This window comes from Puntigrus tetrazona, chromosome 5, assembly GCF_018831695.1.
Source record: "Puntigrus tetrazona isolate hp1 chromosome 5, ASM1883169v1, whole genome shotgun sequence".
In the NCBI taxonomy this organism is placed as follows: Eukaryota; Metazoa; Chordata; class Actinopteri; order Cypriniformes; family Cyprinidae; genus Puntigrus; species Puntigrus tetrazona.
The window spans coordinates 12,430,061-12,457,671 of NC_056703.1; the positions used below are offsets into that span (position 1 = coordinate 12,430,061).

At 35.8% G+C, this 27,611-nt stretch overlaps 1 protein-coding gene across 5 annotated transcripts; it reads left to right on the forward strand.

Moving 5' to 3' along the window:
* The first annotated feature begins 4,275 nt into the window (after nucleotides 1–4,275).
* On the forward strand, nucleotides 4,276–26,993 carry si:dkey-13n15.2 (protein transport protein Sec24C). Of its 5 annotated transcripts, none has more exons than XM_043240842.1 (22): nucleotides 13,705–13,889; nucleotides 13,974–14,121; nucleotides 14,670–14,921; nucleotides 15,010–15,083; nucleotides 16,009–16,077; nucleotides 16,197–16,308; nucleotides 17,540–17,667; nucleotides 17,920–18,055; nucleotides 18,153–18,256; nucleotides 19,241–19,353; nucleotides 19,462–19,653; nucleotides 19,951–20,041; nucleotides 20,149–20,253; nucleotides 20,351–20,518; nucleotides 21,748–21,844; nucleotides 22,133–22,281; nucleotides 22,439–22,577; nucleotides 23,589–23,710; nucleotides 24,185–24,364; nucleotides 25,461–25,658; nucleotides 25,928–26,017; nucleotides 26,231–26,993. In XM_043240842.1, the coding sequence occupies exons 3-22, from the start codon at nucleotides 14,687–14,689 to the stop codon at nucleotides 26,369–26,371; spliced, it is 2,643 nt and encodes an 880-aa protein (XP_043096777.1). In that variant the 5' UTR covers nucleotides 13,705–13,889; nucleotides 13,974–14,121; nucleotides 14,670–14,686; the 3' UTR covers nucleotides 26,372–26,993. The 5 variants fall into 5 exon arrangements, with proteins under 5 accessions (XP_043096780.1, XP_043096777.1, XP_043096776.1 ...); XM_043240841.1 differs by having other exon boundaries at nucleotides 13,974–14,008; XM_043240845.1 differs by lacking the exons at nucleotides 13,705–13,889; nucleotides 13,974–14,121 and adding an exon at nucleotides 4,276–4,387.
* The last annotated feature ends 618 nt before the right edge of the window (nucleotides 26,994–27,611 follow it).

The window sequence follows — 27,611 nt, forward strand, 5'->3', positions numbered from 1 at the left end:
TAGTTAGGGGGGAAAAACACAGTACCATGTGATGTCTCACCATGAGGGGGGCGAGTTTGTCTCCCGTTTTCCTCTTCCTCCTTTGAGACATCCATAGCTCCTCAAACCCCCAGCCTTGTTAGTGAGCATGTCTGATTTGGCCCTTTCACTGTGTGTCTCGCACTTTTTTTTCTTGCACTTTCTGTCTCGCTCTAAAGAACCTAGCGTCAGCTGTGATCACAGTCGTCTTTCATATTTTTTTTCACGATTCCTGCAACTTTTTTTATCTGTCTTTCTCGCTGTACAGAGCACACTCTGTTGAATTCCGTCTGCCTCTCTGGCATCATGATCTTCATACTCGCCGTTTCTCCCTTTCAGCGAGATGCTTATCTTCCATTCTGAATTCCACTTCCTTCATTAAAGTTTCTTTTTGTTTCTCCCTCCGTAGGCTGGATTTAGAGGAATCTGAGGGGGGTTAGACCACAGACTCGCAGAGGGTGGCCATTCTTCAGGTTCAGCCTTCAAACAGAGCGATTGTTTGTGGAGATCCACAATGTTCCTCTTATGAATCTTTTGTACGTTCATCTTGGCCTGGCTGGCTGAAGATTAAAAGGCAGGCCTTGAGTTCTGAAAATAGCATTACATGGCTGTCAGCTCAGTTTTCACTCTATTTAGTCTGTTTTATTCTTTTCATTCAGTTCTCTTGATTCATACAATATATTATAATTTTTCAAATCAGAGTGTCTTTCGGCCAATACAAAGATATTAGTTTTTGATGCTATTGAGGTCACTTTCCTCTAGAAAACTCTCAGGAATAAAAACTAAGGGATCTTATTTTGTAAATATAAGCTCTTGCTTGGGACCGTTCACCTAAAAATACAAACTCTGAAATTCATTTACTCCCCCTCATTATGCTTCAAGACTGTATGATTATTTTGCACATTCACTGTAAGTGAATGGTGACCAAAGACTGTCAAGCTATATCACTATATTTCAAGTCTTTGTGTAAGGAATAGACTGAAGACTGTTGTGGCAAAGTAGTACCACATGAGAATCTTTTTTTTTTGTATAAAAATGACGTCAAATCTGGTATGACACCTGAGGTTTCTCATTTAAATAGGCGTGAATGTAATTTCAGGGTCCCAGACGGTGTAGGATTGTCAACATCAGGTTGACTGTGAAAATAAGAAATTAATAATGCAACTCAGGATACAACCTCCAGACAACATGTCTTCTTCATCGCCCACATAACCAAGAAAGGTACTACAAGTTCACCATTCAGGCACAGACAAAACCTCACAAATCCTCAGGTTCCCATTAAATGCTTTAATACATAGACTATCAAATACTTAGATGCTGAAAAACATAATGCTGATTTTCAGACTGGTAGAGGTCTACTGATTTTTGCATAAAAAAGACTAATAACCTTTCTTTAAATACATAATGCAAAATGCAAAAATAGCTTTGAAGCTTTAAGAGCGGATATATAAGCATGCATGTAAGGAGTAATTATATAGGTGCTTTTTGTTTTTCTTAAAGGCATTGGGGGTGTTTATAGTATAAATTAATATCTAGATATTAAGGTGGCATGCAAGAAAAAAGTTCTAAAAGAAAATCGCATTTTACACATGAAGCATTTTTTGTTGAAATGAAATTCAACCGTTTTGAAGTTTTCAGTGTTATTCTTATCGTATGATTAATGGTTAATGTGTTGTTGAGCAGCTCTTTGAGATATATGGTTCCTTTCAGTGTCAACATCAATTTATGGCATATGAAAATAAAAGCAGGAGAACTGCAAAAGGGAACAGTAAAAAGGTATTTCTTCGCTCTTGCATTGTAATGATTACCATACATACATTATACATAGCAAATCATTTTGAGATTTCTCGTATCTGCTTGATTTAAAAAGGATGTGCAGTCTTTTACAGCCTGCTGTATGTGCATTAGCAGGACAGTCGTAAAATCTCTGCTTACATTGCACTGCCGACCAAATGTGCAGGGCAACAAAAAAAAAAAAAAAAAAAAATTCAGTGCAGTACAGTTTACTTTCCTCTGAGACAGTTGGCCTCATAAATAATATGACTGAACAAACTTGCAAACGTGCTTAAATTTCTTTTTCAAAGGAAGTATCAGAAATGGGACAATAATTTCTGGATCGCTGACTCAGTAAGGATCATTTCTGCTCACGCTAGTGCACTGATTGTTCTGAAGGGACCAGAGGATGCCGGTAATGTAATATTAGCATAACATAGGCACACACTAACACAAAAATGTGGTATTATAAGATTTGGTAAAAAATGTTGTATCATGTAAAAGCTAGATAATGCTGCATTTTACCTTAAATAATCCCCCAGCATTCGACTAATTCATTCAGGAGGTTTAAACGTCAAACATTAATGCATGTAATTATTTGTTGTTGTTATATGCTAAATAAAATACTGTTATTTTGACATAAGCCGGATTCAGCACTTTAAATGTAGCTGAATTAAGTTATGCAGTTCATGATTGGTTCCGTTAAAGGAATAGTTTAACCAAAAATAAAAATTACATTTTGCTGTAAAATATTTTCCAAAATAATTTTGATAGCTATGATTGCCAGAATAATTTTGTTGAAAAATACAAAAAAAATATATATTTTTTATAAAATTGCAATTTACAAACTGGAACATTTAAACCAGCAAATTCAACAATGCACACTTCTACTAAAATCTGTTTTGTACCTTTTACATATACTGACAACATTATACAGAAGGTGCGTACAGTCATTCATGCAGAAACACAAAACACCATCATAGTAACACACTTAATTAATACAATAAAAATCCCATTAAACAACAAAAGATGTAAGATTAACTGATTTGAAAAAGAAAATAGAAACATACTTATTTAAGCAAAATAGCTACTTTCAAATGTGATCTAGTTTTAAATTGCAGTGAATTATAGGAATATGCTTTAGACTAAATTATTTGTTTGTTTTTAACTGTTCAATTAAAAGCATTTTACTGTGAAATTACATGAAATGTTTAGTTAGGTCTTTTACAGTTTTCCATGTCCATATGGGAACTTATTAGTAGCTTTTTTCATTTTTACAATATTTTACAGTTAAATTGTGGTAATTTCTATAGTAAGCCATTTAAGATGTAGGTGAGTTTGATTCTTTATCAGAACAGATTTCAGCTTGTTTACTAGTGGATCCTCTGCAGTCAATGGGTGCCGTCCAAATGAGAGTCCAAACATGTGAAATAAAAAGCTGTGTGTTTGTAAACAATCTTCAATTTTATATATATATATATTACTGTTTATCTGACGCAATTAACAGTCCACTAACACTGGCTATGGAAAGCAGGCGGTAAACCTAATTTAATTTCAAAGAGGTGTCTGTGTATGCTTTCTATTGATCGTAGCAGCAGTAATTCATCACAAGATGAAGAGTTTCCTAACCAGGCACACAGTGTAGACAAGCAGACGTTTGGTGTATCAAAGAGCTGATTCAGGTGTCCGGGCTGCAGAGGTGCAGTGATGCTGTACAGGACAGATCAGGACAGTCTGCTGCTGTCTCGAACAAACAAGCACTTATAAACGACATGCGTGACAGGGAACGGACAACAAATTGTCACAGACTTTTCAACTGGCGTAATGTGTTCTTTCTTGAACAGTGTATTTTTGTGCAATTTCCCCCGAGGGACTGATAAATTCAATCTGTATAGCTACGGTGACATTTTAATATTCATTCCATTCCAGTTTACATGTCTTAGCGTCCAGGTGTAATTGTTTCATGCCAGGTGAGTGAGTTTTCATTAACCATATATATGGTGAGGAAGTCTGTGGAAGTGTTTGCAAACCTAAAATGATCTCTTCTCTGGAGAACGACATGCTGAGCTTGTTATTGCATCAAGTTGCAGGCAAGTGCCCAGGGCTGGTCCTCAGATGAACAAGCCCCAGGGCAATCAATGGACAATAAGCTAATAGGAAGCTAATAGCGCTAGGCTAATAGTTTCTGCCAGAAGACATCAGATAACAAGGGTTTTGTTTACAGTTAAAGAACTATTATATAAAAGTGTATAGCTTTTCCCCTCTGTACCAGATATGAGCTGCTATCAAGCGGTGGACTTTTATGTTAAGAAATGAACAGGTTGTGTTAAGGGAAGGGGGTAGACCTACACACCTGTGTGCAGATGTGACTAATTACCTTGTATGGGCAAGAGTCTGTGCTTTCTTTCTCAGGAGGAAAAAAGCCATTTGGACGATGAGAAGCGCGTGTTCAGCTGCTCTGTCACTGGGGCCGGTTCGAGGGGCACTGCAGGGGCGCTGGACAATTACCACAAGTCACACGGCATCACCTCAATCAGAAGTGGCCTGGAGCGGCGCGCTTTCCTGTGCCTCTATTTCTGGGATGGTGCAATAAAAGGTGATACATGCAACGTCCTATCAGTGACGTATTTTCTGCCTGATACATACACATGTGCACAAGCTAAAGCATAGAAGTGCTTTAAATGTACTATTGTTTGACAGTGGTACAATGTCAAAGTTGTTTGGAGGTGTATCATTCTAGATTTTCTTTAAAATAGCACATAAATGCAATTGAACTTGACACTGGGAATGCTTTTTTACAAATATTATATCCAAGTGAACTGAATAGTTTGTAACATTTGTTATTATAGTTGTCATTTTTTATGCTTCATACATTCATTTGGGATATCTGTTTGTAAATATAATATAATAGTTGCATTAATGTGAACTTTCATAAAATCTTAATTTTAATAAATAAACAAATTAAAGCACTAATTCAGTTTTCAAAGTATTTTAGAATTATTATTATATTTTTGTCCTTTCCTTTTTAGCATTTTCAGTACTTTTGTTATTTTTATTGATATCACGTCTTTGGACTTTGTTATTGTTTTGTCATGTGCCATGTGTTCAGTGTAACCTACTTTTAGTTAATTGTCTATCATCTTCAGCTGTGAGTGATTAATTTAGTGATTTACCCGGTGTATTTAAGTCCTGTGTTTTCAGTTCCGTTTGTCTGATCTCGGCCGTATTTGCGTGTGATATTGTCCTGTCTATCTGCCTGTCTGTCTGTATATTGTTTATTTCATCCCTGAGTGGATTAAAGCCGTTTATCTTCATTTATACTAGTCGTGTGCTCTCCTGCTTACCATGCCCGTGACAATTGATTAATTGTTGTTTTTTTATTAGATTGATCAGACATTGATTTAGTTAGTAGTTTTACCTCCAGCTTCACAGAAAAGGCTTAAGCCTAGTGCCAGGTTAAAATAAGTCTGAGCTGTTTCAGCTGAAAGGAACTTGCACAGACTGATCTTAAAATATATCAGTGCCTTTGTTTTGTCTCAAGATGCACAGTAAAAACGTAATGTTAAAAAAAAAAAAAAAAAAACTACTTAAATGTCCTAATTGAATGATTACATTATACTATGATATAATCCTGGCTTAGTCTTAGCTCTCCCTTTTAATTTAGGCCTTAGAGTTTTAGTACTTACAGTATTATCACCTTGCAACATTTGTTTAAATCTTTCAAATGTAAAGTTTCATCATTTTATTTTATTTCAGATTCGTTTCAATTAAAAAAAATGTTTTCATTTTAGCTAACAGTAATAATACTCATGACAACAAAGTATAATGTCACAATGCCTTTGTAAGAAAGAAAGAGAAAGAAAGTGGGAGTCGTTGTGCATGTGTAGGAAGGAAAAAGCATGTGAGAGGAATAATGAAAGAGAGAGAATTGTCAAGAGTATCACAGTATAATGCTAATGGGCACCATTCCCCTTACAGCTGATATCTAATGAGTTTTCATCAATCATCTCACTTATTGCTTCATTTAGGAGATCTGATAAGGAGACCGTGATTGTTTGTGTTAAAATCTGTCATCTCGGTTCTCCCTTGTTTCACTGGTTTCTTCACACTGAAGCCCCTAGACCTCTCATGGACGTCATTTTGGAGCCCCTACAAGGACACGGCCCCACACTGGTAGAGGTCTACTGGGGAAATGTGTGAGAGTGTGTGTGTGTGTGTAATGGAAAAGGCGGGATTAAATCCATCGTACAATCCGGTTAGAAGGTTCAGGTTTTCAGTGTGTGTGTGTGTATATTTGTGAATGTGTATTTATAAGACGTTTCAATATAGCACACTGAATGTCCATTTTACATGTAGCATTGGTTCATTTTCTTTATTTTGAGAAGAAGCTACACAACTGCTCAAAACAACTGTTGTTGTAGCAAAAAATGCTAATGCAATCCCCAAGTCACCGAATCATAAATTCTCTCTCCCAACCATCAAAGGTTTTCAGAAATCCCTGGCAACCACATAAACAACCCACAGCTTGTGTGAATGCGTGCGGTTATGCATGTGTATAATAAAGACAGACAGACAGACAGACGAAGAGAAAGTGAGAGAGTCTGGTCGATAAGGGAACATAAGCATGTGTCACATACACCACCCTTCCCTTGAAGATTAGCTCGGGGAGGGGGTGGGGGGTTGTAAGCCATGCGATCATTTTTTCAACATGAGACTTTACAGGGATGGAAAGAGAGAGAGAGACCCAGGTTCGGAATGAGACAGACACTACGACTGACCTACGAATCCCTTCATTAATGACACTTACAGTACTTTCTTAATGATGCGCTGTAGCTTTTTGTGTTTTGAGGGTAAATGGGATCTAAACCAGACAAGGTCATTTTAGTGATGCTAGCTAGTTCAAGCTATAACCAGAAGTACTAAACTTTGGCATTTAAAGTTAGCATTGTGCTGTGGACAGGAATAACAGCTCAAATTGTATGGTTTGAGGAGAGATGCACTACCATTAAGCATTCAAAGCTTCACTAACTAACTGTATCCCTAACTATTTATAAGCAATCAGACTTTTTCACCGAAAAGAACTCTTAGCATTAACTAAAACTCAAACTGCTAGAATGATTTTTCTTTTAAAAAAATGAATGAAAATTTGAAATTTTGCCTTGTAAACTAATAGATATTTATTCGTAATGAAATCTGAAAACAGAAAAATAAATGTTAATTTAAAATTATTCAAGTAAACTATTTCCTGTGACAGTGCTAGACTTTCTTTAGAGATACTTTAGTCGCTCGGGAAAATAAATAAAAGATCAACAAAGTACAGCAGTACAAATCAGTATTTATAACTATGATAAGAAATTATCAGCAATTTTGCAGTTCAGCATGATGGCCATCCGCACTCACGTAAAAAATGATGGTTAATAATAGTGAAAGGTACCTTTGCCATGTAGAGACCAGAACATTATAAAGACTATAAAGACACATAGCAATGCCCAAGCAAGCATCTAAAACATGCTAACAAATGCACTGCTATGTGCTTGCAATATCAGAATTTCAGCAACCATATCAGTCTTCAGGAAAACACTCTAGGATTGAGTTCAGTTCTTGACCTTGAGTGGTTCATAGGGACTTCTGCATGAACTAACCATACAGGTGCTTGTGTTCTCTGGAGGAGAGAAAGAGGGAGAACAAATGTACTGTTGAAGTGCTCACTTTTAGAACAATAGATTTGTCCTTGGCCCAGATGTGCCATTACTCAAATCTCCCCACAGGTGAAACCATACATCCATTTAATGTAAAACTCTCGCATGTCACAGTCTAGTGATTTAGGGCAGTCAAGCTAAGTCAAAGTGTTTATTTGTCCCTTTCAAGGAAAGTCAGTTCACTTGGTGGCCAGATTTTCAACACCTCCAAGCAGCGATTCCTGCTTGAATGAGGAAATTTCAAAAACTGCTTTGCCAAAACTCACATTTAAGCTAAATATTTCAAATCAGCATTTCAATGTGCATGTCCAGTCACAAGCATGCATCTCGCAAAAAAAATCATTTTCTGTGGAACTGGCAGCTGCAAAATGACTTTTAGCTAATTAGCAGGTGATTCTTTACTGGAAAAGTTGGACTTAATACCTCATAGTTTTCACATTGCTTTTTCCCCTGTTCATGATTAACTGACCGAAACATGTATTCTTTGTGCTGGGTTTCAACACTGTGAAAGTGCTGTGTACCGACACTCAAAAATAACCTTGTCGCACCCTAGTGTAATTAAAAAAAATATGTTTTATTTGTTTTATATTTGTGGTGCATTTTTCAACCCAGAAAATAAAAAAAAAATGACAGCCACTCAGATTTCACCCCTGTGACGCAGAAAGTGGATATTATTATAATATTGGCTACTAAAAAACAGCATTATTCTGCTTCCACTCTGAATAGGCATTTTCAAAATTATATTATAGCTTATCTGTGGGGTATTTTAAGTTGAAATTTCATAGAGACATTCTGGGGACACCTGAGACTTATATTACATCTTGTAAAAGTGCCATAATATGTGTCCTTTAATATTCAGTCATGATAGGGGTTTACCTCCCTGCAGTAACTTATTGTTTAGGGGGCTCCTAAAAGGAACCGCTAATATTTGTCATCTATTTTGTGAAATATTTACTAATTAAATTCATTCATTTTTACTATGATTGGGAACCTGCCATTGTATTTAGCTAGTGAGGGAGCACATTACTTAAATGCTGCCAATATTGCTCGGGTATTGCTGAATATAGCAGCCAGCGCAGAGGGCAGGTGACTCTCCTAAAGCTTCTTTTTAGGGCTTATTTAGGGTAGAGCTGAACTATTAGACCAGTGGGCTCCTCTGCTCTGTTAGAGTAAAGAGCGAGTTCAGAGAGCAGCAGGTTACATGCAGACTGAAGTCTTCTGGGATCGAGCTCGGAGCCGTTGTCAGGCACCCCAGTCAGCAGGGAGTCTGTCTCTGTCATCACATGTACATGTGCGGAGCAGGAGCCTTTTGACACTGTGTTAGCATGTTTGCATGTTTGCGTATGATTATGCTCGTGTGCACTTTTTGCATTTGCATATTCTGTTTGTATTTTTAGTGCATTTATATGTAATTGTAACTGAAAGTGCATGTCACAGCGTGTGTGTCGTCTTGCTTTAAGTGTGTGTTTGCTTCTGTTTTCCGGTTCATCTAATTGTCAGGTCCTGGATGGTGGCCTGGTCCCTCGTGGTAAAAGCTGTTGTTTGCTTGGTGCATCTGTCATGCTGTATGTCTCTCCAGACAACTCTCGCAACACGATATCTCTCTGTTACCTTCACTTCTGCTTCAAACAAACAGAGCAGCTTCAGAGTGACAAAAACACCTCTATATGGTCAAAGACCTGTATTTTATCTGTCGTAATGCGGTCCTTTTGCTATGGCTGATTTTGTCGCATTAGTCAAACGCATCCAAAAAGAAATTTTTGTTTACATAATATGTGTATGTGTATGTGTGCTGTGTATATCTATTATGTATATATAAACACACACATAGAGTACATATAATTTGCTAATATTTACATGTACACATGTAAATTCACAAAAGTTATTTTATGTACATAGAAAGCGCATTAAGTTTAATTTTTAAGGTTTTAAATTTACATTTTTGGAGAATAAAAAGTAAAGATTTTGATGAAATAATGTTACATTGTCATTCAGTGTAACACAATATTTATGTAAAAACAACAAATTAAAGCAATATTACACATATTGTTTATAGTTAAACCCTTTTTCTTTTTTGATCCTTATAAATTTATAGTGTTATAATATATATAAATATATTTAATATGTAAACATAACATATTTATATACATGCATGTGTTTATATATATATATATATATATATATATATATATATATATAATAAATATACAAAGTATACACATATGTTATATAAACAAAAATATTTATTTTGGACGTGATTAATCCCACTAATATAAACTTATATAGAAGTAGCATCTCTATAAAAATACCAACTGTGCATAAAATATTATTTATATTATTGTTGACATTTCACTTTTGACTTTTAAGCATTTCTCTTCACAACGTACAATATAAACATCAATTCAAAAGCTTGGTGTAATTTTTTATTAATACGTCTGTTTAGCAATTATGCATAACATTGCTCCAGAGTCAGAGTGGAGAGAAAATATCACAGAAGATTTCTGTTTGAAATAAGTGCTGTTCTGTTGAATTTCTATTCATTAAAGAATCCTAAAAAAATGTATTGTGGTTTCCACTAAAATATTAGGCAGAAAGAAGTAATGGCTGCTGGAAATTCAGATTTGCCATCACAGGAATTTATGCGAGATGTATTCAAATAGAGCACATTTATTTAAAATTGTATTAATATTTCACAATCTTGGTGATTGTGAGTCTTGGTGAGAGTAAGAGGCTTTAAAAAAATAAATAAATAAATACATAAATCGACTAAGACCGCAAATGTTTGAATGCTAGTGTAGTTGAACATCTAATGACAAGCTGCACCTGCACCTCCCTCAAAACTGTCCCCTTCAGCTTTAAAAAAAAACTTGACACCCTTGACACTAATTGCGAAGTGGGTTCTTAGTCACATAGTGTGCACTCCAAGCCTAGTTTTCTAGACTAGAGCACTTTAATCATTTTATAAAAGCCTAATCACTTCAATTCACAGTTAATGCTGCAAAAATGCTGTGAGAACACTATCATCCCAAAAGCAGCATTATCGCCTGGTGTTACTGCAAGAAAATCTGTGGTGGCCTTTGTTTAGAAGTCCCTTTGTACCTAAACGCACACTAATGAATTATTCAGTTACATTTGAGAGATTTACCATAATGGTTTGATGTGAAGTTGTTTTTCATTGTTCTCCATCCATTTTTTGCTTTTCATTTTTGTAAGAATACCAGACATTGTATGAATAGCTTTGCATATTTTCTGTATGCTATAATTACGACGGAGGATTATACACGCTATAATAACGCTGTCTATAAAGATACCTTGTTTTAGTCAAAGTTGCATTGGGATAAATGAGTGGCGTTTTTAGACTTTTCATTTTCCGTTTCTATTTTCCTTTTTTATAACTTTAGTTAGTTTTTTTTTTCCTTAAAGTAACAGTTCACCCAAAAATGAAAATTCTGTCATCGTTTACTCCCCCTCAAGTACTTCTAAATCTGTATAAATTACTTTTTTGGGTCACTATTGACTTACACATAGGAAAAAAAATACTATGGAAGGCTAAATGTGATACTGCAGCATCGGTGAACAAGTATATCCAAGATACAAGAGTCAAAAGAGAAATCCCAATTATGAGTATTTCAATTTAATCAAAAATATCAACAGTGAAATCGAATGGAAAAACTAGTAGATCCTTTACAATAAGGAGAGTAGTAAAGAAAGCATAGAAAGAGGCTAAAGCCTCTGGATTTTGTAGAGGTGAACATAAGACTGACCATGTCACAACGCTGAAAACGATTTTAGTGCTATAATATAAAAATGGTAAGATGATGAAGAGAGGAAGAGAGTTACGAGCACACAAGTCAATTGCTCTTGTTCCTTTTGAGGAAATGGCCTAGTATACTACAAAGATTTACCGTTGTTGAAAGATTCAGGAGTAATGGCCAAGGTATTACTGTACACCATTTATTTTTATAAAGGCAGTAAATCATGTGGCATTTATGTCTGAGTCCTCCTCTTCTCTCTCAAGAGTGTGTGTGAGGAGGACAGCATGAAGTCAATAGCTCCACTCTGAGACATGCGTCCTCTAATAGCAGGTGGGAGGTTAAGTGCTGTAATAAAACTACAAGGACCATGGCGGTCACTCTTCTTGGGGGCCTTTTTGTTGCGTGCTGCAGGCATCAGTGTTTGCCACTGGGCATATAATTACACATAAGACAACTCAAGACTCTTATTAGCCAAATGTTTAAAGCGCTGGTCCAGCCCACTGTAAAAAAAAAGTGTATATTTATGCTTAATGGTGTGATTTCATATGTGTGTGTTTGGATAGGTGAATGTGCTAAGCAGGTGAATTCCAGAGTGTAGTCATCAGCCCTCTTGACCTCATGAATATTACATCAGTGGACTGAGGGCATGCAGAAGAGTAGATGAAATATTTACTACCACCTCCACCTCCATTCCTGTTTTAGGCAAGTGTTTGTTTTAGCTGTGATGAACCGCTGTGTAAACAGCAGGCCTTTATGTGCACATTAACACATAAAGCATGCATGCTTCGCAAATTATTCATGCATGCATTAAGTTTACAAATTGCCCATATGCAAAAGTGTCAGGCTTTGTGAAGTCAACAAAGTAATATTGAATATATTTTGCCATTTTATTTGTTGGGTATCACATCTTGCAAGAAATTAGACAGCAGGATTCATTATTTCTGTACTGCACTAATATTTGAAAACGCAACCACTGAATTTCCTATGTTGTAGCGAGCTGTTTTCTATAAATGTGCGAGACTTTTGATTCATTAAAAATGTCCCACAAAAGGCAACAGTTATTCTGGGCCATGTTCACATATGGCTTCCTTTTTGCATGATAGACCTTTAGTTGGCATCTGCAGAAAGCACTTGTGTTTACTGACAGTGAAAGTGGAAGTGTTCCTGGACCCATTTAGTTATGTCAATAACAGAATCATGAGTGATGCAAGGCCGAAGACCACATGCATCCAAAGGTCTTGGACCTTGTCAGTTTCTCTGAATCTTTTAATGTTATGCACTGTAGATGGTAAGCTTTGCGAAGCCTATGTGACGTTGAATATTGTTGTTTTTTAAGTATTATGCAATCTTTTTAATTACTCTTGGAGAGCCTCTGCCCGTTTAAACTTCTGAGAGACTCTGCCTCACTAACACACATCCCTTTTAGAGCTAATCATGTTAAAGACATGATGTCAATTAACTTAATCGGTTGCTAGATGTTCTCCCACCTGATCTAAAATTCAATTTCATGCTTTTTCAGCCCTTTTCCCCCCCTTGCTAACTTTTCTTAAGACCTGTAAATCGAAATGAGCTCATTTAGTGGATAAAAGTGTATAATTGATTGGTTAAGCATTTGTTGTGTTCTCTGTGTTCTATTGTGAATAAAATATCGGCTCATGTGTTTTGAAAGTCTGTATATATATATAAAGTTTGTATATATATATATATATATATATATATATATATATATATATATATATATATATATATATATATATACGTGTATATAAAAGCAGCATAACAGATAAAAATAACTGGAAATGACACCACATTAAATTTACAAATGGCTGCAGCCATTCTTGCACAAAACAATTAAGTGTCTGCATAGAAAAATTATGTATGTAGGAAATTGCACATTTTTTACTTATTTTGCACCAGTCATTGGTTCATTTGCACTGCACGCTACAATGACACAATGTTATTTTATTTTCAGAATTTCTTCTTAGGCAGTTCATAATAGAAAATGTGGAAAAAGGTTAACTAAAGGGCTGTGGCATTTCTACATAAATATGCTGTATTAGGAAATGTATTTATCCCAAATAAACAAGGTATCTTTAAAAGCACAGTGATTGTGTAGTGTAGGATTTAGAGGATTTAAATAAATCCGGAAGAAATTACCAATTTATGTTTAAAAAAAAAAAAAGCCTGTTTGAGCACTGGAGGTTTCTAAATAAATAAACAATAAAATCGTAAAACGGCGATCTTGTACTGTATAACATTTTACATTTATAGATTCAGTGGCAAATTAGATTGATGTTGCTCATATCAATTTTTGCAAATATTCTGAAACATAAACAATACATTTTACGTATCTTTCACGGCTATTCATATGTATTTCGAGCACTTATTTGTCACTAGCCCGTGTATGGCGGAAGTATGTTTGGTGACGCAGTTCTGCCACCTTGAGGTCATAGTAATGGTATAGCAACTGCAATTTGGGAGAGACGTATTCAATGCGCGCACAGGACTTTAAAAACGGTGTGCTTTTAGTACGGAAGACAGGGCCTTTGAAAATATCGAGATGTCGTGTTTATGATGTTTCGATGCGGTTTGAGGTTTCTACTTTCTGATCAGTGACGGAGCGGAAGACTGACATATTACAAATGTGAGCTGACGGTAACCAGGCGACCGCTTTCTGCATCAATACCCGTATTTCCGTACTAATACCAGCTATCTCTCTCAATTTCAGAGCGACTGAATTCTCCTAACATGAAGCGTCGAATGGTAAAAATGATTTTTTTTTTCAGTTCGTGGAATTAAATACATTTAAACGGATCAAACGGAGCGCATTTATACCGGTGTGACGTGATGGACGATCATCTGATCACTGTTTGACAGTATGACTGACATACAGACAGACATTTTTATCTGTATAAAGATGCTTTTTTTATACACAAATTTGAATTACATCACGCCAGAAAGGCTACAGTTAGCATACTGCTGTTTTTGGTCTTAATCTGGGATTATCATTCCGCTTTGTGAGATGTGACCACATAACCATGTTTTTTGTTGTTGTTGTTGTTTTTAAATTGAGATTTAACATTGACATTTTCTGAAAGCTGAATAAATTAGTCATACATTGTTGTATGGTGTTAGGATAGTTCATTTGGCCATAATACAATTTTACAATATCCTATTTTTTTTTTTTTAAGAGATGTGATATTACTAATCAAAAGTTTTGATATTTTCACAGTAGTAAATTTACAAAACATCTTCATGAAACATTATTTTTACATAACAGCCTAATGATTTTTGCCATTTTGACCCATACAATGTATTGTTTGGCTATTGCTACAAATATACATGTGCTACTTATGACTGCTTTTCTGCTCCAGGGTCATAAATGAAAAGGAATGATTTTCCTCTGTAATGTTGTCTTTAATAGATTGAATTGGTCACAGAATGGAGGTTCCTGCAGTAAACCAGAGTTATACACATCCACCACCGCAGCCATGGGCCGGACAGAATCCCTGGAGCCCAACCGTGCTTCCACCCAGCTGTCCGCCTCCTTCATATCACTATCCAAACCTGAGCCCAGATCAGCAGAGTGTGACCCCGATGAGCCACACGACAGGAACCGCAGCAGGCCATCGGCCTCAGTCACTGTACTGGGACCCTTTACAGCAAAACTACCAGGGGAAGTATTATAAATCATCACAATATATGGACAATTTCTCTGTCTGATGAAAGTAAATGCAAATATTTTCTATCCTGTCTTGTCACAGGGGTCTTAAAGCCTGTTCCTGAGATCACAAATATGACGACTCAAGGAATGCCACAGAGAAGCTGCTCATTACCAGTGAGGGCATGACAATGTAGGGGAGATTGGGGGATATCGTATCTTATTTTTCCCTTTTTTTACAGTATATATTCCAGGATACATTTTTGTTTTTCTAAAACTATTTAAAATAGTATTATTAATAGTATTAAAATAGTAAAATTAATATATGTTATCTTATAACATTTAAGATATATTATACATTTTTAAATATTACTTATTTCTTCTTACCAAGTTAAATACAAAATAAACAATAATCTAAATAGATCATTCCTGTATAACATTCCCCCAAAAAGCTGTCAGCAAAATTTAACAAGAAAACATATAAAGTTAGATGATATGTAAGCATTCTGTCCCATAATGACAAAATGGGAAAGGAAGTCTCAGTGTAAATATATATGAGCCTATATTTTATATATTATATATTACATATTATTCTTCAATATTTTTCTTCTTTATTTGGTATTAAACCCTTTAGATGTCTCAGATTAATATGCCTTGAAATCTAAATTATCTGTGTAATTCTATATTGTAACAAAACAAAGGATTAAATCTTTAGGTAAAATATAATAAAATATATTTTAAAATACACATAAAAAAATATTGCATTGCTTCTACCAGTGACAGGGTAAGCAGCTGCTTTCTGTTTAACTTTGAGCACTAACCTAGTGGTTTAAAAAAACGTCTTTAAATAAAACAATTAAATACAAGATTCCTTTTCACAGACAGAGACAGCGTGAACTGTAGTGAGCTTTTTAAGTGTCATCAGAATGCTTGAATGAGATTGATGAAAAGCTCGGGTGTTGTGGAAAGTTACATGACATTCAGATTGTTACATTTGCAGTGTGTTTTAATTGTCTCGGCCTCGTGTATTATGCAGGCATGCGTCCCACATGATCCGTATTGAATTTACTGAAGGATCACTTTCTTTCCTCTTTGTTGTCAGACGAGTCCAGTGTCAAATTCTAAGACAGAGTCTCGGTACGGTCTGGATCCTCAGCTTCTACCCAGCGTGGTAAATGAATTAGCACTTTTATTCTGTAATGTTTCCATCGACACAGCTCAGGTTTGATTGGACTATTGTGTTTGGCTGTCCTGCTTTGTCTCGGTTTCTGAATGCCTCTTAATGTTCAGGTCCAAGTGATAAAAGAGGACAGGATCCAGTGGGAAGGGAAAGTATTTGTTTCAGAATCCAAATCTTCAGTTCCCCCTCTCTCCTCAACGCAGTGCACGCTGGAGGACAAAGGTACTGTCACTGCTGCCCGGCGTTATCTTTTGACTTCATTCTCAAATGAATTCTCACATTCACATGAAAAATAAATGTGACTGCACCTGGTTTTCTTATCCAAACAGCTTCTGTCATACTGCTATTGAAATTATTTTGACTTTACCTGACTTTTAGACAATAATGGTGCCAGACACACAAATATAATGAAATATTGACAGGTGTTGTTCTAATAATGAGACATCATGATAATCTCAAACACAGCTGCTGTTTTTCAGTCTCATAAATACAGCAGCACATTAACGGTGGAGTCCTGCTGACACTAGGACAAACAAACAGTATGCTGTGTATTTCCATTACAGCTTCAGTGTTCATTTAATTGGGCTGTTTTTAAAATAATAAGGTGATGATTTTTTTGTATTATTATTATTATTATTAGTGTTGTTTAGCTGCTGTTGTTAGTAATAATAATAATAATAATAATAATAATATAAATGTTATTATTACTATAACTAAAAATAATTAATTTAAAACATTTAGTGTTTGGCCAAATGCAACATATGGCACCAAAAACATCAAGCTCTATTGATAGGCATTAAATATTAATTGTGTATTTTTTATTAATTTTTTATAATTTTAAGGAATTAAATTTTATTAGACATTTTGTGTGCCAGTTTTTAATTTTGAATATTATTAATAATATTTAATGAGTAAATTTTAAAGTGTGAACAATGTTTACAAACATCCTTGTTCATTTATCAGCAAAATACATAAAATGTAAAGCATAAAATGTACAGATCTTACTTTTGGCAAACACCACACTTTATGTTTTCCATTTTTTTCTAGTCAAAGCATTTTAAAACAGAAAATAGAAACACAAATTGTGATTTCATCTGATATTAGTAAATTTTAATAAATGATGATTAATAAATGCTGTAGAAATGTTTGTTTGTAGTTCATGTCAACTAATTAAACTTACTGTAAAGTGTTACCTTAAATGTAAAACATTTAGGCCCAGTTTCACAGACAGGACTTAGACTTAGGACCAAGCTGAAGTCTTGTTTGTGAAACGGGAGTTTGGCCCTTATGAACTTCTCAAGTAAGAAAAGTCGCTTTTTAAACCAGTCAAAGAACAGTGTTGCTTCCTGCCCTGAGATGTAGTAGTTAGCTGCAGAATCTAGCTACACCTTTGGTTGTTTTAATTGAAAAAAGATTATAATATTGTGTGACCTAATCACTGTGTGCTTCACAGGTACTGGCACACCTCGTTTCGTCCGCTGCACGTCCTACAGCTTCCCTGTGGAAGCTCAGTCAGCTCAGAAGAGTCATCTCCCACTGGGTGCTATCGTGTGTCCGCTGGCCAGGCCAGAAAATGGAGAAGTATGTGTGTGTATATATATATATATATATATATATATATATATATATATATATATATATATATATATATATATATATATATATATATATATATATATATATATATATATATATATCAGAAAACATTTATTTGATGGTTTTCATTATGAATACGATAAGTTTTATTTGTCTTATTTGAGAAATCTCAGTCACCTTCAGTGTTACCGTGGCTTGCTCTTATAAACATGCTATGTTATATAATGCTTTCCTCAGCGTGATGTTCCAGTTTGTGAGGCGGGAGATTGTGTTAAGGGCTGTGTGCACTGCGGGGCCTTCATGAGCCCTGCTATGAGCTGGCAGGACTGCGGGCAAAGATTCTACTGCCCTTTCTGCGACAAACTCAATGAAGGTGAGTCTTGCTTGGCTTACAGTCTTTCACAATTTTCGGTTAAAGCTGTGCACGTGTGTCCTTTTGTCTCTTGCTCAAGCAAAGCTTTTTCTCATAGTGCCATGGCAGTCCTATCAGCCCACTAATCATGGTCATCGCGTGGACTGCGGAAAAAAACCTGAGCTCAGTCTCGGCTCGTATGAGATCCTGGAAAAACAAACGGTCAGGAGTTGCATGGATTTGTTTTGATATTTATTTTTCTTTTGTTCTATACTATATGTAACTATGTTAGGATGCTTTCACACATGTAGTTTGGTTCAATCAACCCCGTTTGCTCTGGTGCGGACCAAAATGCAGTCATGTGACAACATCCGTTTCACTTGTTGGCCAGAACACATTCACTAAACTGCTCTTCGATTGGTCAGAGGCGTGTGCAAGAAATGCCAAAGTTTCTTTGCCTTAACCCTTTCCCTGAGCTGTTTGCTAAACAATCTGAATACTGCGCAGTTCTTGTGACTTTTTTAAAAAGTTGCGACTTCATCAGACTACATTTCTATGAGGCTCCATGTTTGTCCACGATCTGCCATGCTAAACTGCAAACTATCAACAAATGCTTGTTTGGTCCGCTTTTGGTGCGGACCTGACGGCAATTCTCACCTGCCCCCCAAAAAATGCGATACCAAAGCACTAAAGAACACTGCTTGACACATCAGTTTTTAATTTTTTTTTTTTTAAATTTAGGGTTAATAGAAAGAGCTAGTTTAAAGCATGATTGCTTTTTTAATACATGCAAGTAATACTGCAAAATAATTCTATTTCACATAAATACTGTTGCTTTGAACTTTCTATTCATTAATCCGGAAAAGAAAGTCTCAATGTTTTCACAAAAATATTAAGCCTCACAATCTCTTTCAAAGCATAAACATTAGCATATTAGAATGATTTCTGTAGGATCGTTTGACACTGAAGATAGGAGTAATGATGCTGAATATTCAACTTGCATCACAGGAATAATTTCGTTTTAATATATATTTTAAATTCTAATAACATTTAACAATATTACTTAATAATTCTTGATGAAAAAAGTAATGACTAATTTTGAAATATTTAAAACATATTTTACAGACTCCAGATCAGCTTTTACATTGTTTTATTTAAATTGTCGAATAGCTTACTATGATATTTGCACTATGATCTACTCGACAGGGTAAAGCTGCTGTGTTGCTGTTAGCGATAGATGTGTCTGCCAGTGCGATGAGAACGAGGCAGTTAGACCGCATTTGCAAGCAGATTTGTTCTCAGTTGCAAGCTTTAAATGGGTAAGGGATGTTAACGTTTAAAATGATTTTCACAGTCATATCCAATCCTAATGTTCGAAACCTATTTTGGAATTGAGATGGCTTGTGAATGTTCTTTCATTGTTTTAGGCCTGAAGAAACTATTAGATCAGATCTTCGAGTGGGTTTGATGACCTATGACAGCCGGATCCATCTGTATAACCTGAGTCCAGCTCTGTCCCGCCCTCACATGATGGTCATCACTGACTGTGAGGAGCTGGAACTTCCTGTGGTGGAGGGCCTTCTGGTGCCACTGAAAGACTGCAGACACATTCTTGAGAGGTTTTGGAACGGCATTTGTTCTAATTTGTGACCCTGGAGGACAAAACCACAATTTTTATTGATACTTGGTTTATTAGGATACGACAATATTTTGTCGAGATAGATTTTCAAATAGTTCTAGAATCTACGGGTGCAAAAAAATCGAAATATTGAGAAAATTGCCTTTAAAGTTGTCCGACTGCAGTTCTTAGCGATGCTAAGACTGGTTTCATGCTTCAGAGTCACATATAATTATAATTAATACAAAAAGGAAAATTAATTAACAATATAGATAACTGTTCCTTTCTTCTTGGGCAGGGTTCTACAGGAGATTTCGCTTTTCAACCCTGAATCGGATAGATCTGGCTCACATGAGCTTTCTGTTTCTGCAGGGCTGAAGATTCTTCAGGCAAGAGCCTTAATATGAGTCTTAAACATTCACATGCCCTTGCTGAAAAATTCAGTGCTCATGCTCCAAGTGTTGATTCATAAATCTCTTGCGTCTCATTTCAAAAGGATGCAGCGTCTCCAGGCAAATTATTGATCTTTCATTCCTCACCTGTTTCTGAAGGCTCAAATCAGAAAAGCTCCTCTGGTCTCTTTAGCTCTAGCAAAGCGAAGGTGAATTAAAGAACACCCAGTTTCTCCACAATATTGTCCTTAACCTTAATTATCTAAAAGTGTTTTATTTATCTGCTTTCTCTTTGTCTCATATTAGTCCATCTTCCAAGGACCAGATTCTACGATCTCACTGGCTAAACAATGTGTCAATCACGGCTGCAGCGTGCACATTTTTGTGTTCTCCCATCAAGAAGTAGGCGGAGCTTGGCCAGGCCACATCCCCTATCTCACAGGGGGCGGTCTCATCTGCTATAATAGTCTGCAGGTAATAAATGCCATCTGCACTAAGTCAACATCAGTTACACCCTCATGTCCTATTATGTCAGACAAAGAAAACCTTAGAGTCCAATTACTTTTTAAGACTGCTGCACAAATTCGAATATTCAAAACAACCCTATGGCTGCCTCGAGAATTAGCCTGAAATGTCATAATGGTTGGTACTTGTTAAAAATCTCTGCTGCTAATGCAAGGCTTTTGTAGACATCCTATTAACTGGAAATGTTACAAAGTTTGCTTCCCCATCATAGTCCCCCTGAGCAAGCCACTTGCTTGCTCCGAAAGGACCATCCCTGCAATTAGAGCCATGTAGTAATGAATGATAAATGGTCTATTAGATGATAGCGTTACCATGATAACCGGTATGAATGGTAAGCAGATAACAAAGATTCAGATTTACTGGAAATGTGTAGAATCAAGCTCAAATAGGACGTTGACATTCTTTTATTTTATTATTTTTGTCTCCATTGCATATAGTGTGTAGTATATATATTGTGTTTATATAACACAATATTTTGGGAAAATAAATAAATAAAATGTTAAAGAAGTTAATTATTCAGGGATTTTGATGATTAAAATTGAATGTAAATGTAATCCAGAAAATTAATGGAAAACAGAATCTGGTAAAAAATAAACTGAATTTGAGCAAGAATAAAAAAAACTTTTTTTTTTTAAACAATTAACGAATTACTGTTAAATTATGTGTTTCATGATTTCTCTTAATTACACATGCTTTTGGTTCCGATTTTTTTTAACCATTCAAACAGGAGTCTAGAAAAATTCAATCGGTAAAAAAACATTCATTACAGTTCCTGTTTGGCTACTGTCAGATTTGTTTTGTGTTCTTTTATTTCTATGTTTGTTTTTCTTTTTTCTTATAAGCTAAACCGGACATGATTTTTATGTTTTTCTGTGACTTTTTTTTGGAACAAACTGTCCATATCTTTAAAAAAGTTACCGCATTTGCAACAAGTCATTTAGTTTAGTTCTGTACACTATGTGAGTTAACTTTTTAGGAGTGACTTTTTCCCAAATGTGGTTGTCACTTCTATAAATAAATAAACTAGGACACAGATACACACTTTATTCTGTTTTCTTCCTGTAGTCTGAAGAGAACCGGATTAAGCGCTCAAAAGAAGAGTGACAACGATATTTAATGTAGTGTGAACAAACTGTGTCATATCGTGCTAAATCTTTCCGTGTACTTTTCTTTTGCAGTCGGAGATGGAACAGGAACGCTTCCGAGCTGATCTGAGCAGATGTGTAAATATGCAGATGGCCTTCAAAGTTCAGCTCAGAGTTTTTGTCAGTAAAGGTAATCAAATGGGCGTCAAAAAGAATCCAGAAACCCAGATTCTAAGTCAGAGAGGAACTAAGAAAGTTATTACCAACTAAAGACTAGTTTAGCTTTTCCTTTTTACTAATTAGACCCAGAGCATACATGTATAGGTCACAGTCTTTATAAAACAATCTGCCAAGTATCAAATTATTTGGATAGTAATGGATAGTCACTTGTTTGTAACGTGAACTCAATGCATGAATGCCAGATGTTATTTGTAAATAGCTGGTGGGTATATTAACAGCACAGTCGCTTTTTCTTTAGAGATGCGCATATCTGGTTGCTATGGCTCCTTCATCGCCGGTCCTGACTCCTGCTGTGTTGCCATGGCAGCGCTTGATTGGCGCACAGCTCTGGCATTTGAGTTCACTCACAACAAATCTTTGGATGAAACGAGGGGCGTAGCCATACAGGTAGTACTGATGTGATGTCATTGGTTTGATATAAAATCCTAAATGATCATATTAGTCAGTCTCGTACTTTGATAAATGAGTAATGGGAATGATATATAATACGATGTGATATGTGTGTGTGTGTGTGTGTGTGTTTGTTTCTCATCTGCTTGTGTAGTTTGCGCTGTCATACAGTAGCTCCTCCGGAGAGAACAGGACGAGGATACACACTGTTATTCTGTCTGCTTCCCGTCAACCACTAGACGCTTTTAGAAGCAGCCAGGCAGAGACCCTCCTCACATTCTACTGCAAGAAAAGTAATAAAAAATATGAATATGAAATCAAATGTGACATTATTTACATTTTTGATAAACTATATAGGGCTAGTTTTACTAAACAGGGCATATTAGCGCAATTCAAAATCTATTTACGATCTCGTTTACATATCAACCAACGCAATATACCAGACCCTGTCACAGATTCAAGCAGATTAAAGAACTAAAGAAGCCATAGTACGGTGAAGTGAAATTTAAAAAAAAAAATTTGACCAAAAATGCTAGAAGTTGCAAGAAGTTTTGGTAGGCTTGGTATTGCATGACTCCTAGTTTGAGGGTTCCAAGTGGCCTTTTATTTTGAGAGTTAAATAATGCTGCAAATCTAGTTGCATTATTCATTTAAATCCTCTCACAAATTTTGTTTCTGAAGGGGAAACACCTACAAATGCATATTTCATAAAATGAAACATTAATATTAGTAGTGAATATATTACTGTTTTGTGAACAAAAATTTTAGGGTATTTTTTTTTTTTTTTTTAGAAATATTACTTTTATTAAAAGGATTTAAAAAGTCACAGTAAAGACATTTATAATGTTTTAAATTAAATCTATTCTATTATAAATGCTGTTACTTTCTATTCATCAAAAAAAATTGTTTCTTTAAAAATATTAGGCAGCGCAACTATATTCTATAACTGTATAAATATTGAGCACCAAGTGAGCATGTCATATATATTAATATGCAAAGCACTTTTCAAAATTGTGATTATATTTCACAATATTACTGTTTTTATGGAATTTTTTTATGAAAATTAATATAGCCTTGGTGAACAGAGCTATTTTGAAAAAATCTTTCCGACCCCAAACTTTTTAATGGTGGTGCGTATATAAAATGTAATACAAATCCAATAATATTTACTTGTATAATCACTTACATTATTAGCAGTGCACAATCAGTTGTTTTATTGCACTGAGCCGTCTTCCTTGTTGCACTTCAATTTGGTTATTTTGACTTTGTAATGTTTCTAATGTTTGTCCGTGTGTGTGAGTCAGTGTACACGTTGGCCCTGGAGAGTTCGCTGCAGTCCCTGCGTGAGGAGTTACAGACGGAGGTTACTGAGATGTTGGCTTGCTTCAGGAAACAAAGCTGCACTACCTCTGTGTCCCCAGGACAGGTGTGTTCTCTCTCTTTAATGAGGATCTGTCTTAAGTTTCATAGGGCACTAGACCAGCGCACGCTTTTGAATATTCAGACCCTCTAGAGATTTTTCATACAGTTTCCGATAAAGCATAAATTTAGACAAAAATGAAACCAATTAAATATAAAGTCCCTCTGTTAATTGTTTAAATAGTCACCTTTTGTCACATTGCCTTTTTAATGCAAATAACCATAGACAGTTACAAGCGAGTTGCGTAATTAAAGCTTATTCAGATATTTTAGGGCCATGAAGTGATGGAGTAAAGTTTTTTTAGGAGATGTCTAATATACTGTTACTCCGATCTCAATCAATTTTATGATTCGTTAGCCTATTAATGATGCAGGCGCAGATAATAACACAAAGAAGCTGTTCTAAATGATGTCTCTTTGATCTGGATAATAGAGCATTGAATGTCATTCTCCTCTGTGTGTTTGTTTTTCTTTCTGTAAGCTGGTGCTGCCTCAGTTTCTGAAAGCCGTACCTGTCTACGTTAACAGTCTGCGCAAAAGCGAGGTGCTGCTGCCTGGGCTGCGGAGCTCTGTACATCAGCGTCTGCAGCTGCGTAGCCTCATTGTCTCCATGGACACGCTGAGCACAGCTTCTCAGTTCTACCCACTTATTCTGCCACTGGTGAGAGACAGACATCTAGAACATTCTGTTCATCCAAATTAGTCACTGAAATGAGACGGCTTCCTTGTCTGTAAGAATTCATAATTCTCAGTTGGATTGTTATGCACATGGCAGAATTTAGAGTTGCCACATTCTTCACTACTCTAGCAATAAATGGATCTAGTGTACTCTCGCTTGCTATTTATAGCATTTTTCATTTTACTTACTATGTGAAGATTTATGGCACCAAAGACAGTCATAATTAGGAATGCACAAGATTTTTGCACATTGAATGTTGGCTGATATTATGTATCGGTATGTGACTCTGGAGTGTATTTGTGCCAATAGCCAAAAATATATTGTATGAGTCAAAATTCTAGATTTTACTTTCATTAGGATATTAAGTAAAAAGCATGTTCTATGAAGATACTGTTTTAATTTCACACCATAAATATATCAAATGTTTAAAAAATTGATAAGTGATATGCATTTCTGAGAACTTAATTTGGTCAATTATAAAGGCAGTTTTCTCAGTATTTAGATTTTTTTTGCTCTCTAAGATTCAAGATTTTCAAATAGTAGTATGTATCCTAACAAACCATTTATTAAAGGAAATTCTATTTATTCAACTTCAGCTATATCAATCAAAAGATTATCCTTAAAATTACACTTATGACTGGTTTATGACAGGGTCACATATATGATATTGGATATCAGACAATGCTAAATATTTAACTGTCTATTTTTTTTTTTTTTACATTTACATTCCCCTTTTGTTGTCATATAATGCTTACCTAAAGTAAATTAATTTGTTTAGATGTTAAAAGATGATAAAAGTCATCTTTCATCTGACATTTCTTAGTTATTGACCATAGCGTGAAAATTATTAGATTAGATAAAAAATGTACTTTAAAGGTACAGTAAAGCACTTTTAAAGTTAACTTTTTGTGTCTTTTTGGATTGCAATGAAAGTTTTTCTGCATAGTACACCAAATGTAAAAAGCAAGAAAAATTTGTGTCACATTTTAGTTCAACGCAAACTTCATGAAATATTGAGCCTTTTTCTCCTGACTGGATGACGCCACTGTCTCTGTGTTTACCCTTCTCACCCCTGCAGTCTGTCTCTCCTGATAATGCCAACACGCCATCATTAGGGGAAGCCGTGCGCTGTACTGTCTCTAGTCTGGATCCAGGGGGTCTGTATCTGATCTCCTGCCCACTGGCACTGCTCCTTTGGGTGGGCAGCTGTGTGCCTCCTCACACTCTTCTCCAGCTTCTCAACACCAACTCCTTCTCCTACCTCACATCTGGAGAGGTGAGACAGGGACACACTGAGTTGTATTTCATTAGCATTTAGCAGACATTATCCGAAGTGACAGACAAATGAGAACAGCTCATAGAAGCAGTTCATCTAAGAGAGGATCTGAGAGTTGAAACTTACACTTGAAAGAGAGAGAGAGAGAGAGAGAGAACAATGTCAAAAGTCGTGTCAATGGACCCATTCAAGGCGTTTTCTTCATATTGTGTTTTGCACTTGGCATCATTAGCCTGGTATGTAGCATGTTTTTTGTATGTTCTTTGCAGATCAAACTTCCCGAGCTTGAGAACCCACTCTCCATCAGCACCAGAGCTCTCATACGCTCTCTGCAGTCCTCGGCAGCTGTTACTCTTCAGGTGAATGACTCACAACCTTCATTTGCACAATGTTTAATTCAGGAACCCACAGGATACAGACGCAGAATGAACTTTTTTTGCATGACAAAAAAAATTAGCACAGCTCAAACCGCGGTATTGGACAGTTTTCCTTTCCGAACTCCGATGTGGCAGTAATACATGTTTGGTATTTTTCAAAAAAGTAATTTCAACGTGCGTTTCTTTTTTGTTCAGCTAAAACTGGTGCGGGAGGGTGACAGCTGTGAGGAGTCTCTACAGCGCCTCCTGGTGGAGGACAAGAGTCCTAACGGTGGAGCTTCCTACGCTGACTTCCTCTTTCACCTTCATGTCAATGCGTTGCGTCTTATTGTGTGACAGTGTCTTCTCGTAGACAAGGCTGTGGAATATTTGTCCTTCGTGATAGTCCAGTACCGATGCAGATGACCTTTTTTCTTCGATAGCCATTGCTTTCTGGATTTGCCATACATTTACCTCTGAAATATTTACATTTTACAACTTTAGTAAATGCAAATTCGATGTGACCAGCTTGTTTTAGGAGAAATGTTGAATACTAAGATTAGTCCTTTAATTTTCAAGGGCTCAGAATGACTGAATACTGTTTGAACTCCCATCAAAGACTCAGTGATTAATGATTCTCTATTTGAAGTGTGTGTGTGTGTGTGTGTGTGTGTGTGTGTGCGCATTTGGTCCTAGACACGGTTTTGATTTTAACATTTGCTCTTGTGTCATGAATATTGCACTCTGAATTGAATTCATGAATTTGGCCAGATGGCAGTGGAGTGCACGTTAATATTTTTCAAGCAATAATATATGCATTGAATTTTTGGTCTCATTGCATCTCAGTATTTAATGTCTTGTTTTTTCAAAGGGCCATCATCAGCATGTGGACCTAACACTTTACAGTTTTAATCATTTAATCATTTTGTATGAAGAAAATACTTTTCTCTCCAATAATGAATAAACAACTGTAAATGTGTGACTGGCTCCGAATCGTTCTCGGGCCGAATCTGTTTAGGATCGATCTTCTTTCCAATATATGTTCTTGTGAATTTCTGCCCCTCCTCCACAGAGAACCCGAAAGGGAGCGAGAAACACTTCTAATGAGTCATACCAAGTCTAATTAGTGTAATTGGGGTTAATGGTGTTGACATTGAGCTGAATATGAAATATCCGAGTGGGTGTTCATGCTCGTTGTCTAATGGTTGAAAACACACACTACACACTAATCCAAAAGTACATGGAACTAGTATTAAAAAATAGTATTGGTACTAAACAAATGATTGCATCTGACCATTTTCTCAAACTATATTTCACAGGATGACACTGTGTATTGCATTTCAATGGGAAAGGTCAGTGGAAGCCAACAAAAACATGTCAGTCATCAGTCACCTCCGTGGAAAAAAAAACATGATCCTGTCATGCATATAAAATGAGCGATAACACACTTTATTTGTATGGAGACTTCCATGTAATGAAGCACAAAGTGCATAAGGGAGCATGCAAAAGAATAAAAAAACAAATGCCACACCTAAAATGCATTAAACTTCATATAATTAAATCTTAGAAACCGTGCATATTGTATGGTTTTCGAAAT